At 34.9% G+C, this 16,011-nt stretch overlaps 1 protein-coding gene across 1 annotated transcript in view; it reads left to right on the top strand.

Annotated features, from left to right (window-relative positions):
• The first annotated feature begins 706 nt into the window (after positions 1 to 706).
• Positions 707 to 16,011, top strand: part of Pkhd1l1 (PKHD1 like 1) — a 140,432-nt gene continuing 125,127 nt past the window's right edge. The window contains exons 1-6 of the mRNA XM_027948491.2: positions 707 to 786; positions 2,635 to 2,724; positions 11,865 to 12,009; positions 12,948 to 13,056; positions 14,717 to 14,774; positions 15,780 to 15,873. Of these exons, the coding sequence (XP_027804292.2) occupies positions 714 to 786; positions 2,635 to 2,724; positions 11,865 to 12,009; positions 12,948 to 13,056; positions 14,717 to 14,774; positions 15,780 to 15,873 (569 nt within the window). The 5' untranslated portion in view covers positions 707 to 713. The remainder of the gene's footprint in view (positions 787 to 2,634; positions 2,725 to 11,864; positions 12,010 to 12,947; positions 13,057 to 14,716; positions 14,775 to 15,779; positions 15,874 to 16,011) is intronic.

The following is a 16,011-nucleotide window of genomic DNA, read 5'->3' as shown; positions in this document are numbered from 1 at the left end:
ATTCCATTTCCTTAAATATCTTGTAAAAATACCAAACATTTTAAAATGGGAAATCTGAAAGCTGAAGTGGGTGGAGATTCTCGCTCCTTTGATAGAGTAGAAAGAGGAAAATGACTGAGCATCACTCTGCCTCAGGCGATTGCTTGATCAGTGAGGATAATAAAAATAACAATCGTAACAAGATTGTTGTGGGCTGTGCCTATTACAGTGTTTGGGACTTATTGAGATTATCAATTATTATGATTGTCAAGGAGTAGCAAGTCTTACAATTAATCTACCTGGGGAGGATTAATGACCAAGGAAGGGTAAATAATATTATGCAGGCCTGGAACTTAAAAGTTAAGACGCGGCAGGAGCGGGAAGCCGCGGCTTCATGGAGAACTTGACACCCAATCCCTCTTGCCAAAGAGTGAGGCATTTATACCTACAGAGACAGCCGTGGGTTATCAATACCAGATCCCAGTTGTCCCAGTTGGTTCTCTCTCTCTCTCTCTCTCTCTCTCTCTCTCTCTCTCTCTCTCTCTCTCTCTGTGTGTGTGTGTGTGTGTGTGTGTGTGCGTGTGTGTGTGTGTGTGCGCGCGCGCGCGCAAGTTCCAGAGTCACAGCTCAAAAACCGGGGGCGGGGCGCCTGCACTTCCCGGGCTAGTCCTGCGCGTGAGTTGTTGGCAGCTGCTGCGAGCGGCGAGCGCAGACTCTGCAGCACTGGCTTTGCGATGGGACACCTGTGGCTCCTGGGAACCTGGGGTCTTTGGGCGTTGCTCCTGCGTGCCGCGGATCCGCACACAGGTAACCCAGTCAGGGAGTTAGGGAGGCAAACAAAAAGAGGTCCGTGTAGACCATACCCCTGCTCTCGGGATCGCAGGAGAGGTGGGGACCACCTGTCACCTGCTCTGGACCCAGGTTGTGGGTGCGGATTCCAGGCAATTTGAAGACCTGAGAACCAAGCTTGACAGAGAAAGTACAGAAAGAGACAGAGTAACAGAAAGGATAGAGAAAAATAGAGAGAGAGCCTAAAAGATTGCTTTTAATTTAATTTATCAGTATTGCTGTTCGAATTGTGGAACCTCCCTTCAAAGTGACGTAGTTGTAAAGAAACTGAAATTGGGCTGGGGAGAAGGAGAGGGGTGGACAGACACAACCTGACTTATTCCTCCCCTCACTCTTCTTGGATCCTTTTCCCCATTGAAGGAAGGCAACACGTGTCAGTCACTTCCAGGGCAGCTACCCGGTGTCTTCAAAGTAATACCCAGAAGAGGGCTGGGAAGAGAGTGATAAGATAAGAAATTGGAGTTGTGTTCGGAGATAAGGAGGATGAACTTGAGATAGACACAGCACCGTCTGGAGATAGGATCCTGCTCCCTCCTTGGGGTTCCCTATTCTTGTCTGTCTGTTGCCTGGAGTGACCAAGATACTGCAAGGAGGAATACCTTGGAACTTTTGGCAAAGAGAGACCAGAAGTACAGAGGCTTTGGGTCTGGGGGCTGGCAGCTGATCTCCTTTATGTTGGAGAACTTTTGCAATTATAGGTCAAGTCCACACTATGAATTTTCCAAGCAGGAATGAACTATCAATCATAATTTCCTTAACTTTTTTTCATACATTCATTTCAAAATATTAATCTCTGTGGCCTTTCTTTGTTTCCCTGCTTAAATCTTTCAACTTACTCTGAGAAATTGTTTTAAATTATAATTAAATTACAAGAACAGTATAGTTTAAGCAGAAAATTAAGCACTTCAATCATGGTGATCTTCAAGATATTTCTAAGAATTGCTTGCAGTTCTCCAAAGAACAAGCAGCTTCCTCACCCTCTGTTTGCTCAGGCAGTTCCCCCTATCTCAAACTCCCTTTGTATTTCTTCACGATAGGACTAGGTTAATTAATTTATATTTTTCCTCCAACATGCAGCAGGGAAATTCCTTCTTTCTAGAAACCAGTATAGTCCAAGCTATACTCTGAAATGCTCCTTCTGAGTCACCCAGGACACTTTGTTCCCATTTTTCACTTTGTACTGTCTAAGCTAAACTTTTGGAAAATTAGGACTGAAATGCAATGATGTATCCCCAGGAAGCAAACCTAGTTTGTTGAGAGAATTACTGGTCTTTGCACTCACTAAGAACTCAGCATCATCAAAGCACTAGAAAGATCCTAGAAATTATCTTTCCTGAAGTGACATCCTGTCACAGCAAACAATTTCTTCTTAAAACACAATCTTCCTCTTTATACTTGGACTATTCTTTCAGCCTACATACCATCGCACTTCTTATGTGCTTTGGTAAGGATCTACTTCTCCAAATTAGTGTTGTCTGCTGCTCTGTGGGCTACCAAGCCTAGTAAGGGTTTAATAAGTGTTTTATCATAGCATAGGTAAGAAGAATGAAAATGATTTTGTATTATTCTTGCTCTTTGGAGTACTTAAGATAGTACTTTGCACAAAGCTGGTAAATATTAACTGTGTTAATGACTTCAATCCCTGTCAAGTCATTGAGCCAAAAAATAAAACCTATATGTATTTACTTTTAGTCCTATCATATTCACAATGGTTCTCTTATGATGTTGTGATATGTGGCACAAAATGTGGTGCTGGGAATGAAGAACCTGATGATTTTAACTCTTCGCACTTTCGTTATCTTTCAGATGACTCTGAAGTAATCCCCAAAGTCAGGGAGGTACTACCTAAATATGGCAGCATAAATGGAGCAACAAGGCTGACTATCAAAGGAGAAGGTATCAATCCTTGTTCATGTGTGTCTGTGTGTATGCATGCACAAGTGCCAAGAAATACTATTTTACATTTAAAATTTATGGTTAAACAAACGAAAAGCCTTATACAAAACCAACCAACAAATAAATAAAAAACCCCGCTAGCATTGTTTCTCTACTTGGCCAAGGCAGTAAAATTCTAACCCTCTTTGATGGGCTAATAAAATCCCTCAAACTCTTAGTCTGATCATCTGAATTCTTACTGTTATTATTTGTTTAATAGTAAGATCTAGATTTAATAATTGAATTGAAAGGAATATCTTTAGCCCAACTCTGTAATTATTTGCTTTACTTTTCATGAGTCTAATAACAAGCTAACTTATTTTTTATATTAAATAAAGCATTTGGGGGCTGTTGATATAGAATGTAAAGAAAGTCTGATAAAGAAATAGAATGTTGATGAAAGATAAAAGGCAATAGAAAGCAAAACTCTGGATCCCTTCTCATGCCACCTAACCCCTATCTCATGCTTCATCAGGACATAAGTTATGTATGATTCTCTTTCCCCCTGCCTGGTCTTAGGATGAAAATATAGAAGGCAATCAGCAAATATATTTAACGAGAAGCTGCTCCTAGGATTAAATAGAAATATGTGGCTCTGTCAGCCAAAAGAACTTTGAAATATAAATGATAGTAGTATTCAGATACTTAAGAAGTTTTGTAAGATAAGAAACATCTTTAAAACATGAACAAAATCTTCTACTTGGTTTTTAAAATAAGGATCTTTTTTTTTTTTTGAGTCAGATAGTTGACAAAGCAAGAAATTTAATTGTTTTTGCCATATATTGGTACATTTTTAAATATTTCTAATATTTTGGAGAATCCAATCTCTTAATGATATTCCTAAAATGTTTATGCTCCTGAATTGTGAAAATGTATTTTGGGTTAAAGTACTCTTTTCTAGAGTAAAGATTTGAAAACAATGTATTTGTTAAAGATTACTTTTAAGATGTCTTGAACTATTTTTTCCTTATATTGTAAATTATTGCTAAAATGATGTGCTTAGTGACTACTGGGTTTTTAACTGGAATTTAAATGTCATCAGAGAGAGAAATATTCAGATTAAAATCAAAGAAACTCAAAATACCCAACTATTTCCTTCTGTCTCCCAGCTTAAACTTTTTCTCATCTAGGAATAATGGCTGGAATTTAAGTACATTGATCCAGCTCAGTCTTGGGTAGGAAGAGGGAAGATAAATCATTCTATTCTTAAAGCATTTTAGAAGGCTATGCTTATTGCTCTAGTTATCACCTTTGTTTTTTAGGTGATAGATGACTTTCTGAGGAAGTTAGGCTCAGGATTCTTAATGAAGCACCAAGTGTGTGATGGTGAATTTACACTTCTCGTGTCAGTCTCAATTTCTGAAGCCTCTTGGCAGAGAATTATGGAAGAGTGAAGTTATATTTGAACAGCAGACTTCTGCACCCCACATTTATTGGTTTTTCCCTTTCCCTGATTTAATTGCACATTGCAGTCAATTAAAATGTGTTGGTATATATCTTTCTCAGAGGCTAAGTCTAAATAATGTTTTTACTGCTTCAGAGAATTAGAGAGTAGCATAAGGGTTATCAGGGACTGGAGAAAGGGGAACAGAGGTATTGGTCAAAGGGTATGAATTTTCAGTTATGCAAAATGAGTGAAGTCCTAGAAATCTACTGTACATCCTAGTGTCTATTAACAATAGTGTAACATATACTTAAAATTTTGCTAGGCTGGGTGTGGTGGTGCATGCCTGTAATACCAGTGACTTTGGAGGCAGAGTCAGGAGGCTTAGAAGTTCAAAGCCAGCCTCAGCAGTTTAGCAAGACCTTAAGCAACTCAGTGAGAACTGTCTCAAACAAACAAACAAACAAAAAAGGTGGAGGGAAGTGATTGTGGGATGTGGTTCAGTGGTTAAGTGCCTCTGGGTTCCCTGGTACAAAAAAAAAAAAAAAGAAAGAAAGAAAGTAGATCTTATATCAAGTGTTCTTATTACAACAAAAAAATTAAGAAATAATGCAAATGGCAGGAGGTAACTTTTGGAGATGATGAATATGCTTATGGAATTGCTTCTGAAAATGGTTTCATAGGTGTATATTTATTTATCTTCAACTTGAACAAGTTGTATATAGTACATTAAGTATATACAGCTTTTTGTTTATTGTTTATCAATCGTACCTCAATAACACAGTTTTAAATAAATACAGATTTTAATATAGGGTTTTGGGTGCACATGATGTATATAGAAGATGTACAAAGCAATGGTAATAAATTTACAAAACACATCAGAGCTACTATGACTACATGAATGAACTTGAAAAAAAAAGTTTAATACCTTCACATAACTCATCTGTGCTGTCCTGATGGATAGATACTCTGTTTTTATAATTGCACACAGCAGCAATAATTTATCAATCAAAACCATTTTCCAAATGTATTTGTAAATTCTGGATGATTACCTGAATATTGGTCCAATATGATTTTAAAATATTTTATTTTTGTAAAAATCATTGTAAAAATTAAATATTATAGAAAGTTATTGATTTGGAAATTGAGTTATCTGAAATTGCACCCACTAGAAAATCTGCTGCTAACACTCTGGAGTATTCCAATGCCACTTGACTATTTTCAAACACAATGTTGACCTTTTAGACAATATATTTTAAAAAAAGTTTGCTTAAGAAGCCAAATGTATATGGTTTTATAGTTAAGAAGTCAAAACAGAACTGTTTTGATCAGTGGCATGTCTTAGAAATAATTTTATCTTCTAAGAAGACTGATTAGATGAGGAAGAAAGAGTTGTGGAGTATTTATAAGCATATTGCTTTTGTGACTTTGTAGCCATGCTCAATAGTCTTCCTTGATATTTATCTTCCTGTTTTTAAAAACAGTGGAATGAGGGGAGTTAACATTTTACTTTTGGTCATTTTTTTCTACTTGTTTCCCATGTATGGCACCGCATTTTTGTTGAACTGAAGTATTGAATCATATAAAATTTATGTTATGGAAAGGGCATGGACTTTGGTCCAGTCTGGCTTTCAATTCCGTTTGTCACTCTGCATCTTATGTGACCAGAGAAAACTACTTCTCTGAGCCTTGGCTATCCTCATCAGTAAATTGGGCTATTAATTTCTACCTTTTAGTACTATTGAGAATATTGAAAAGGAAAATTTATTTAAGATACCCAACATATAGTATATACTGTAGATATTAGGGCTATTTTATTTTTCCTATTGTTTGCTTTCATGTTATAGGCCTGGCTTCATTCTGTAGAAGTTATCTTCCATTAATCAGCTGTGTCTTTCCTCCCAGTTGGTTTGAATGTTACAACTTTTCAGTGGATTTCTACATTCCCAGTTCTGTTGAAAGAGAGAGAAAAAAAAGAAAGAAAGAGAGGGAGAGAGAGAAAAACCAAAACAGTATGCATTGTACATAATAACTGCCTGCTTATACAACACTGATATTTTCCATGATAGCAACATGGGTGTTACTTTTGGATTGCTGCTATCAGGAGACCCAGGTTTGTGTGCCTGGCAATTCCTGTCTCCAGTACTTCTTCAAAAGAAGGAGAAAAAAAAAAAGAAAGAAAAACAACACATCACCAGGTCAGGAATTTCCCTTTGAAGCCTCAACTTTTTCTCTGTTTCCAGGGTACACCCAACCCTTCCTGTAATCTTTGTGCTTTGGAGGGCTTCCAAAGGTGTCTTCTTTGTACCAGATTATTTGTTTAGAATTATAGTTTTAAATTAAAATTCTTTTAGGAAGTAATTTCTTTGTATTTCATTTTACCTCATTGGGATTAGTTTAAAAATTAGGAATACACCTCTATTTGTGTTTTCAAGCAAAATTAAGAGAATTATGGATCTTACTTATTTACTTCATATTTTTCATAGATTTTACTCCTATAACATGTATAGATAGATAGATAGATAGATACATATATACATACATAGGACATACTATTCCTAAGCTAAAAAGAATCCTTGGCTAGTATTATTATTTCAGGACTATAGCTGCTAAAGAGCAGACCTGTGTTATGCTATCATTGATGTGGCATGTACCTAACAGAAAAAAAAAAAATATATATATATATATATATATATATATATATATATATATATATATATATATATATATATATTATATCCTGTACCACACCACAAGTAAAATTTTCCATTCTTTAGTTAGTTGCCAGCAGTCCTTCTGTGTGTTCCAAACTCAATGTGAACTCCAAAGATAAGCAGAAATTGGCAAAAGAGTGTGTTAAAGAGTGGCTTTCTTTGCTGTTTTCATGTATTTTTTTCACAGTTCCATTTTAGTAGAAACTGTCTTTCTACTTTCAAATCTGCAAATTCAATGCAAATATCTTTCCTTCATATGTAAAATTTATTCATAATCAGTTTATGTCAAATGAGTTGCTGGATCAAGGTTTAACCTTTGAGGAATAAAGTACTATTTATTAAAATCCCTACCATTTGTTGAGTTTCTTCTTACTTTTCCCACATACAAAGGAAGGATAGGAGAGATGCTAAAAAGGTTTGGAGTAAAAGCACTGACATCTACAAACTGGGCTCAAATCCTAATTGCCCAACTACTGATTCTGTGTTATTTTGAAAATAGATGTTGTTGCTAAACCTAAATCTCAGGATTTTTTTGTGACTAGTAAGAGCAGATATCTAGTGAACTCTTCTTCCCTGATATCTTATTGAGCCAGGCACCTTGTTAAGTGTGATATGTAAGTTATCACTTTGTGTTTCTAATAGGGTAGGTTATAGTGGTTTTTCCGATGAGGAGACTGAGCTGAGAGAGTTTATAGCTTGTTCAAGGACATACTGGCAAGGAAGTGCTAGAGCTAGGATTCTAATCCAGGGTGTCAAGGTCCAAAACATGGACCCTTCCCATGAAACAGCACTGTCATTGTGCCCACTGTCACCTCACAGGCAGCTTTACCAAGGCTGGAGTTTGGAAGCTTTGGTATTTGATGAACATTTGGCTCAGGAAATTCCTACTTCTTGTCCTGTGCTAAGCTAGACAATATTGTATTCATATTATCTAATGAGCCTTTGAAAAACACTGAAAATGTCCAGTAATTTAAAAAGGAGTCCCACCACAAATGTTTTCCAATCTCCCTCTGTCACTTCAATTACTGAAACCATTTAACGTAAAGCACAAATTGTGATAATGGTTGTTTTGTTGAATACTGGAGACTCCCAGCATTTTAAGATAATATCTTAAAAATATCTTACAGTATTATAAGTAGGACATTTATGTCATTTACAGCATGATAAATAGTTTGTAAACAGGAATTAAAGACTTAAATTTGCATCTCTAGGCTTACTATTTTTTTTCTTATTTACTAAGGTTAAGTTTATTATACTGTGGGATAAGATAGTCTGTAGGTAATTGTAATATGAAATTTAAATGGCTAATAAACTTATATTAATAACATGAATGCAAATATTTTACTGTAAAAGAAATTTTTTTATAATTTCAAAAATAGTATTAGTCACCATGTTGACCATAATGGTGTTCTAATGTTAAGTACCTGTAATAGTCCTAGAAAAATATTTTTAAATAGACAATTTTAAAATTTCAGACTTTAGAAATTTTAGATTTTGAAGTAATCTGGGCAAAAACTGTTTACTAATTTAGTTTTATAAAATATTATATTGTAGATAATTTCATAGTTGTATGCAATTCTCTTTGCAAACTAGTCTAGATATGTCATTAACATAGTATTAGAAGAATACTTAATTGTAGGGCTTAATTAGTAGAATACTATCCAATTGATCTCATCTATAAGTTTTATTTCAAAGGTGAATATTGTTTCAATAATAAAAAATTTTTTCATGTGGGCTAAGATTGCGGCTCAGTGGTAGAGCCCTTGCCTAGAGCATGTGAGGCCCTGGGTTTGATCCTCAGCACCACATAAAAAAATAAGGGTATTGACAACTACAACTAAAAAATAAATATTAAAAAAATTTTAATGTGGCATAAAAGTAGTTAATGTCCACTTCCAAGTGTAGTTTTGAATTTGCATATGTAGTGAGATTAAAATAATTTTCTGCTATTTTACATTACATTTACATCCATTTGTCCCATTCTGTTGGGTCATGCCCATCAGCATACCAACATACAGTTATTTCAACCACCTGAAAAAAGTAAAAGCAAAATCATTGACCTTTTTGCTGCACTCCCTTCTCTACCACCTCATTTCTCTGCTTCCTTTTACAGTAAATTCCTGAAAAGTGTTACCAGTATTTATTCCTTTTATTTATAGTTCTTCAATCTTCTCTTGAATCCCAGCCAAAATATTAATCCCACCCATTTCTCCATGACTTACTAGGAAGCAGCTTCTCTTTTCTCAGAACAGCAGCCAGTGAATCTAGGGTAATATTAGTCTGATGAGGCTGTGCCTCTGTTTCAAAACCCCCAATGGTTCCCCACTCATAAAAATAACCTAAATGCCTCTATTTCTGGTCTAATTTGTTACCACTTCTCACTCATCCTTTTCCAACCACACTTTGCTCATATTTGAATCCACACATATGGTCCCACCACCGGGGTTTGGCACATTCTGTTTCCTCTATTTAAAATGCACTTCCCTTAGATACTTTCAAGCTCCCTCTGAAGAGTTTCCAGGACCATCTATACCTGTGTCTTGCTTAAGAGTTTCGTGGCATCACCTTTGATTTCAGTTATAAATGCTATGAAGTCACTCTAGCCTTTTGCTTTCCACTGTCATCTTCCCTGGTAAGGAGAACTATGAGCAGCACACATAATCAGTGACTTTGTATGGAGGGAACAGTCATTCAAGGTAAGGCTATAATGGACTCCTAGGCAGTGGTTGATGACAAGTTGGCCAGGTCCTGAAAACAGAATTGGAAGATCAGAAAAAGGAAAATTAGAGAGACAGCTAAAGGGACCCAAGTAGTTGAGCAAAAAGCATGCCAATCTACGTATCTCAAGTTAACTCCTATAGCATCCCACACAGAGGAGTGCAATAAAAAGATCAACTAGATGATTCATCTGGAGCTTCTCTTTTTGGCTATCTCAGTGCCATAGAAAGTGGCATGGAGTGGAGGCTGTGCATGGACCAACACTATGGACTTATTTCCACCAAGAACAAATAACCTACCCTATTGCCAGTAGCAGAGACCAACACTGAGCTCTTAGAAGGTACTACCCTCAAGAAGTCCACCCTGCTACTAAGTGACAAGTGGATTACATCACTCCCTTCTCTAATGAAAAGAGTAGAGATTTCTTGTCACTGGAACTGACACCTACTCCAGATATGGGCTTTTCCTTCTCTCTCCACAGTGTTTCTGCCAGCACCATCTTCTGAGAGCTTGTAGAATCAGACTTATTGTCATGTAATTCCACAAAATATTTTCATTTAATAGTGAGAAAGTTGTAATAATGACCACATGACCACAAAACCTGTGTCACTAGGAAATATCTAGCCTAATAGAATGATAGAAGAGCCAATTTAAACCCCTGCCAAGATGCCAGGTTGAAGATAATATCCTGTGAAATAGCCTGCTGTTGTCCATTGTACTCCACATGCATTGAACCCTGAAGATATATGCTCCTGTTTCCCAGCAGATAGAATGCATGGACCTGGAAACAAAGGAGTATTTCCCTTCACCATCACTCTCACTGATCCAGAAATTGAATTTTTGCCATCTCTACTTGCAACCTTAGGCTATCCTGTATTTGTAGTGTTAGTTTCCAGGTAGAGAAGGCTTCCACCAGGGATCACAATTTGAGCTATGAACTGAACTGAAACTATTATTACTATCTAATTAGTTTGAATTTATCTAGAACATTTAGTACAATTCTAGAGATAATCAATTCTCCTTATCATGAAGAGGTAATGTTTTTGCTTAGTGCAGAAAGGAGGAGTGTATCTGGAATTCAAGATATTTGTGGGAGCATCTCTTGGCTTGCATAACTGTGAGTAAGCAATGGCAGCAACTACAATCCAACAAGGGTAAGGCAATTAAGGATTCAGATTTCCCAAAGATGAAGGCTAGTGTCGTCTCCATTATCTGCAGTGCTAATGATAGGTAAATCTACAGTGTGTGATAGAGAGGGGCCATGGTGAGTATTCATTATAGACTCAGGACCAGTTATGGCAGGGAGGCCTGTGGCTTGTTGCACTAACCCTCTTGTGTTAAATCTTTAGTAGAGCTCTCAGCTAGCTACCAGACTGAAACTGATATCAGACTTGGTGAATGTGCTTAAAATGTAGGGCATAAGCAGATATGTATGGTGTAAAGCATGGACTGTACCAGATGCCTTTTATACTTAGACTCACATCCTCTTGTTCATAACTCTAGTTCACAGCTGTGGTAAATAGTTCCCTGAGTACTTTGACTCAATCTATGCTTCCACTTTCCTGCCTGAAGTTCTCTAAGTCACTCACATGTGACTTAGGACATTGGAACCAACATCGCATACACCTATGTGCAGCCCAAAAGTGCAGGAAAAGTTATATCCCCCAGGGGGAACCGTTAACCAGTGAGGATATTGCCACTGATTCTTTCATTAGAAGGGCATTCTCTATTTTCCTTAGAAATTCCAGCAAGATGGAGCTACAGTTGTCCTCAGTAATGCCCAGCTTCTTTTTCTTCGAGATTTACTTTCCCTTATCCCTTCCTACCTAAACTATTTCCTTACAAGTCTTCACCTAAGACTTACTTCACAGGAATTATAAAATAATATTCCTCAACTCTTTCTAGGTCCTTTAGTCCATTGTTTTTAAACAGTAGTTTTCCCCACCACATATAGTATCGGTATTTGGTGGTAGTGGTGGTGGTGATGGTGTGTGTGTGTGTGTGTCTGTCTGTCTGTGTGTGTGTGTGTGTGTGTGTGTGTATGTGCGTGTGTTTTCTGCCATAACACTTTTGTGAATGAATTAACTTAAGCCAATTTCTGTGCTACCAAACAAGATAACCTATATAATCATAGGAAAAATATGCAGTCGGTTAACAACTAACTTCAGAACAACTCATTATTATTTATTGAATGATTTGATACTGAATTACAATAGATTATTGTAATTATAGATCTCTAAAAATAGAATTCTGTTATTAATAATTGAGTGTTCTTACTTTTCCAGGTTTCTCTCAAGCAAACCAATTTGACTTTGGAGTTGATAACGCTGAGCTGGGAAACAGTGTGCAATTAGTTTCTTCTTTTCGGTCAATTACTTGTGATGTAGAAAAAGATTCAAGTCATTCAACTCAAATTACATGCTATACTAGGTCTGTTTCAAAGTATCTTTAATAACATCATTCTTTTGATGTCAGAAATAGTTTATGCATATTGGTATTGGAAGAGTTTTGTCACTCTGTATATTGCAAGCAATCTTTCTGATTATCAGTTATGTTTGATTTCATAATGTTTAGACCATTTTATACATTTATTATATTCAATTATAATGTTCTTTCCACATATGGGCATGATAAAAATATATCCTATATCCTTTTTCATTTTATTAGAGCCATTATCTTATCGTTATTGAGCTCTTTTAGGAGATAAATGGCTACTATTAAATTGTAATGATGTGCCTCAAAATACCAAAATTATGCTTTCCTGTCCAGTTTGATTAATTTTGTTCAAAATATTCACATAGTTATTAAGATTAAAGATGATCATTTTGCATAGTGACATTTCAAGTTCTTTCCTTTCAGCCCAAATTGATGTGCATTATTAGCATCTTAGGAAAAAATTAATTTTTTTAAATTGCAACATCTTCAGTATTGACCTTAGCAACAGCATATATTCCAGAGGATTTCATCTACATTACCCATGCTAACTGTTTTTCAGCATCAAAAGCTTCCTTAAGGGAAAAGTTGATTAATACTTTATTTAAAAAAAAAAACACAGCATGAAATATATACCAAGGCAATGTTAGTACTTTTAAATGAATATTATTGTTTTTTATTTTATTTGTTGTCCTCTTTAATTAGCACCAATAAACACAGACTAGGCATTTGCTGAGCCATATGATATTATAATTTGCAACATGGAGTGGTTCAGGATGGACCCCTTCTCACATGGAATTTGGCTATAAGTCAATTTGAATTTTAGACATTTTTACTTTCAAAAATAACATGTGATCTGGAGCAGTATTTTTCATTAATATTATACGCTAAATAAAATGATTGCATTTCTCATATATTCTTCATTTGCCTTCCAGAGCAATGCCGGAAGATTCTTACACTGTTAGAGTCAGTGTGGATGGGATTCCTATTGCAGAAAATAACACCTGCAAAGGTCATATCAATAGCTGGGCATGCAGCTTTAATGTATGTGGATCTTTTCTTATTTACAAATAATTGAGCTTGTTTTCTTTCTTTCTTTTTTGTAAGAACTAGGTTTTTACTTTCTGATTTGACAAGTTCTTTCTTTCCGTATCCGCCAGTAATTGAATCTCCATAGTAATTGAATCTCTTTTATTTCTGGTTTGTTCCTCCTCCATTAAATTAATTTTATTAATGAATTAAATATTTATACTTTCAAATTATTTTTTTGGTCACACTTTTTTCCTATTTCTGCTTTTAGTTTGATTCTCCCTTTTCCTATTTTCAAAGGATTCACCACTTCATCTTGAACAGCAACACAACTACTTTTCTTCTCTGTATAATTTCTAATATAGTGAACCTTCACTCAGATTTAATTTCCATGAATAGAAGTGTGTAAAACTACATTTTCTTCTAAGCACCATCTCATATATTCTTAAAAATTGTATTTAGGTGTTAAGTGGTGGATTCTGAATACCACAATCGTCCAATATGAGATGGAATGCTAAGCAAAACCATAATGACCTTTGTCCTTGAGATGATTCTGATTCCCATATATTTCTGGCTCCCATTTTTCTACCTAGATGTGGAGCCAGGTTTTGGTTCCTTGAATATCGTACTTAAATGGCTCCCAAATGAGCTAAATTCAGAATAAGTTGACTGGACTTCTTCTTATTCCTCCTTCAGCCTATTTTTTCTCTGATTATTTCTCTCCATCTCAAGTTAGAAACTTGTTACTACCCTTGGTTTCTCTCTACCTTCACTTTTGGTTGCACAACCATTCAGAAGCCAAACTGTAATGATCCTATCCTCTGACTCAGCTCTTAAGTTCTTCTTCTTTCACACATGACCTTTGTTTTGATACTGGTCTTATCATTGTTCCCCTGGTTATGGCAATAACCTCTCAATAGGTCTCTCTACCATCCTCATTGAACAGCTCAGTTTTACCCTCCTTACCACAAACATTGTCTCCCCCTTGCTTGGAATTCCTGCTTCACTCATTGTGAAGGAAGTTTTCTTAATTCTGTCACAGCCAGGAACCAAGTCAGTCTCCAACAGTGACTTCTAACACGTTCCCCCAGATGGAGGACTCATATAGTTGACTCAGTTCTATTTAGTGAATTATTTCTCATAACTCAGGAGTCTTAAAATTCCCCCAAGAAGATGTGGGAGATTTCTTCCACAGGATTCCTCAGTTGTAAAGTGGCTTAATTCTGTAATTCAGAGTTCAAATAGGTTCTTATAGCATCATTGTGAGAATTATATGAAATAAATTAATAAAGCAATCTAAAAGTAATTGACACATAGTACTATATTTAAGGGTTTTAAAAAATATTTATCTGCGTACCTTAGCACATAGTCCATTATGCAGCAATTATTTTTAATATGATGTTTTATAAAATCCCAGCCAGTAAAACTGACTTCTTTCTCAAGGTAAATGGTAAAATTTCAAGCTAACAATATTTTGAAATTAAAGAGAATTTTTAGGGGATTAGGAAAATATTTTGTAAAATCAGAAAATGTTTTAAATTTTATTTTTATAAGAAAGGAAAATATTTTGACTATCATATTCTGAATATTGTAGAGATAGAAACAATTTAAGAAGTATTTCTACTGCCTAAAATTGAAATAGAAATGACTGCTTATTAATATTATTATTTTACAGGCAAAAAGTTTCAGAACCCCAACAATAATGAGTCTCACACCTTTATCTGGAACTCCAGGTTTGTTCTATTATAGCTAAAATGCTTTTGGTTTTGTGGTCATTTAATTTTTTTTCAGTATATAAAGTGTTATAATATCTGAAAATTCTGATTGTAAAATTCTTATCAATTTTTTAAAAAGTAGTTTTTAAAGTCAGCATACTATACTGATACACACCTACTAATGTTTAGAGCAGTTTATAAACCCAACAGAAATATGTGAGATTGTCTTTTTTTTTACCACCTGGACAATTGTAGGTACTAATTGTTTTCAAGTATTTATATGAAAAATATTGTAAGTTTTAATTTTTTTCTAATTATTTGATTTATGTCATTAAATTTATTTTTTAGTCTTATTGAATGAACACTTGCATTTCCTTCTTAAATAAAGAAGAAATATCTCCTTGGCTTAATTTAATGCTAGTCATTTTTATATTAAGTTTAATAATTTTATTTGAAGGATTATTTATATATTAAATATTTATATGTCATATGTGGGAAATTTTCTTAAATTTATCATTTGCTCTGAAAATGTATTATTTTTCCATCAGATGACTTTTAATTCTTATTTCAAATCTACAGATATTAACCTTTATTATTCGTTTCTTCATTTTTATGCTGTAGAAGACTTTGCCATCCTGATTATATAAATTTTCACCTAGTTTTCAGGAATTTTTATTTTTTATATTTAATTTTTATTTCACCTAAGGTTTGTTTTATTTTTCAGTATAAAGTAGGAATCATTATCTTTTCAAATAAATACTATTGACCCAACAATATTCACTTAAAAATGTAACCTGTCTTCAATGATACACCTCTTTAAATACTTGTAGGTACTCATTCAATGTTTTGCTTTACTTATTGAAATTTTCTGACAAATGCTGAACACTCTGAAAAACATTAGAAATAAATGTCAAGATGCTTGTTTTATTGTGAATAATCTAGAGTTTTGGAGTTATGTATATGGAAAGATATTCTTACACAGAACCACACAGAACTTTTTTGTGTTTTTTGTTTTGTTTTTAGGTACACTAATAACAATCCAAGGCAGAATCTTCACTGATGTCTATGGAAGTAATACTGCACTAAGCTCAAATGGGAAAAATGTTAGAATTTTGAGGTAATTTTTGATGTGGAAATATGTTCTTATAGCTAATAGATGAGATATGATATTCCAACAATAATGGATCCAGTGATATTAAGACCCACAATTATGTGAAGGGACTAGCCAGTATTTCTTTAGCTACATTAAAGGAAG

This window comes from Marmota flaviventris, chromosome 15 (assembly GCF_047511675.1).
Source record: "Marmota flaviventris isolate mMarFla1 chromosome 15, mMarFla1.hap1, whole genome shotgun sequence".
Classification (NCBI taxonomy): Eukaryota; Metazoa; Chordata; class Mammalia; order Rodentia; family Sciuridae; genus Marmota; species Marmota flaviventris.
Note: the sequence above shows the minus strand (reverse complement) of the source record. Positions and strands in the feature narration are given on the sequence as shown.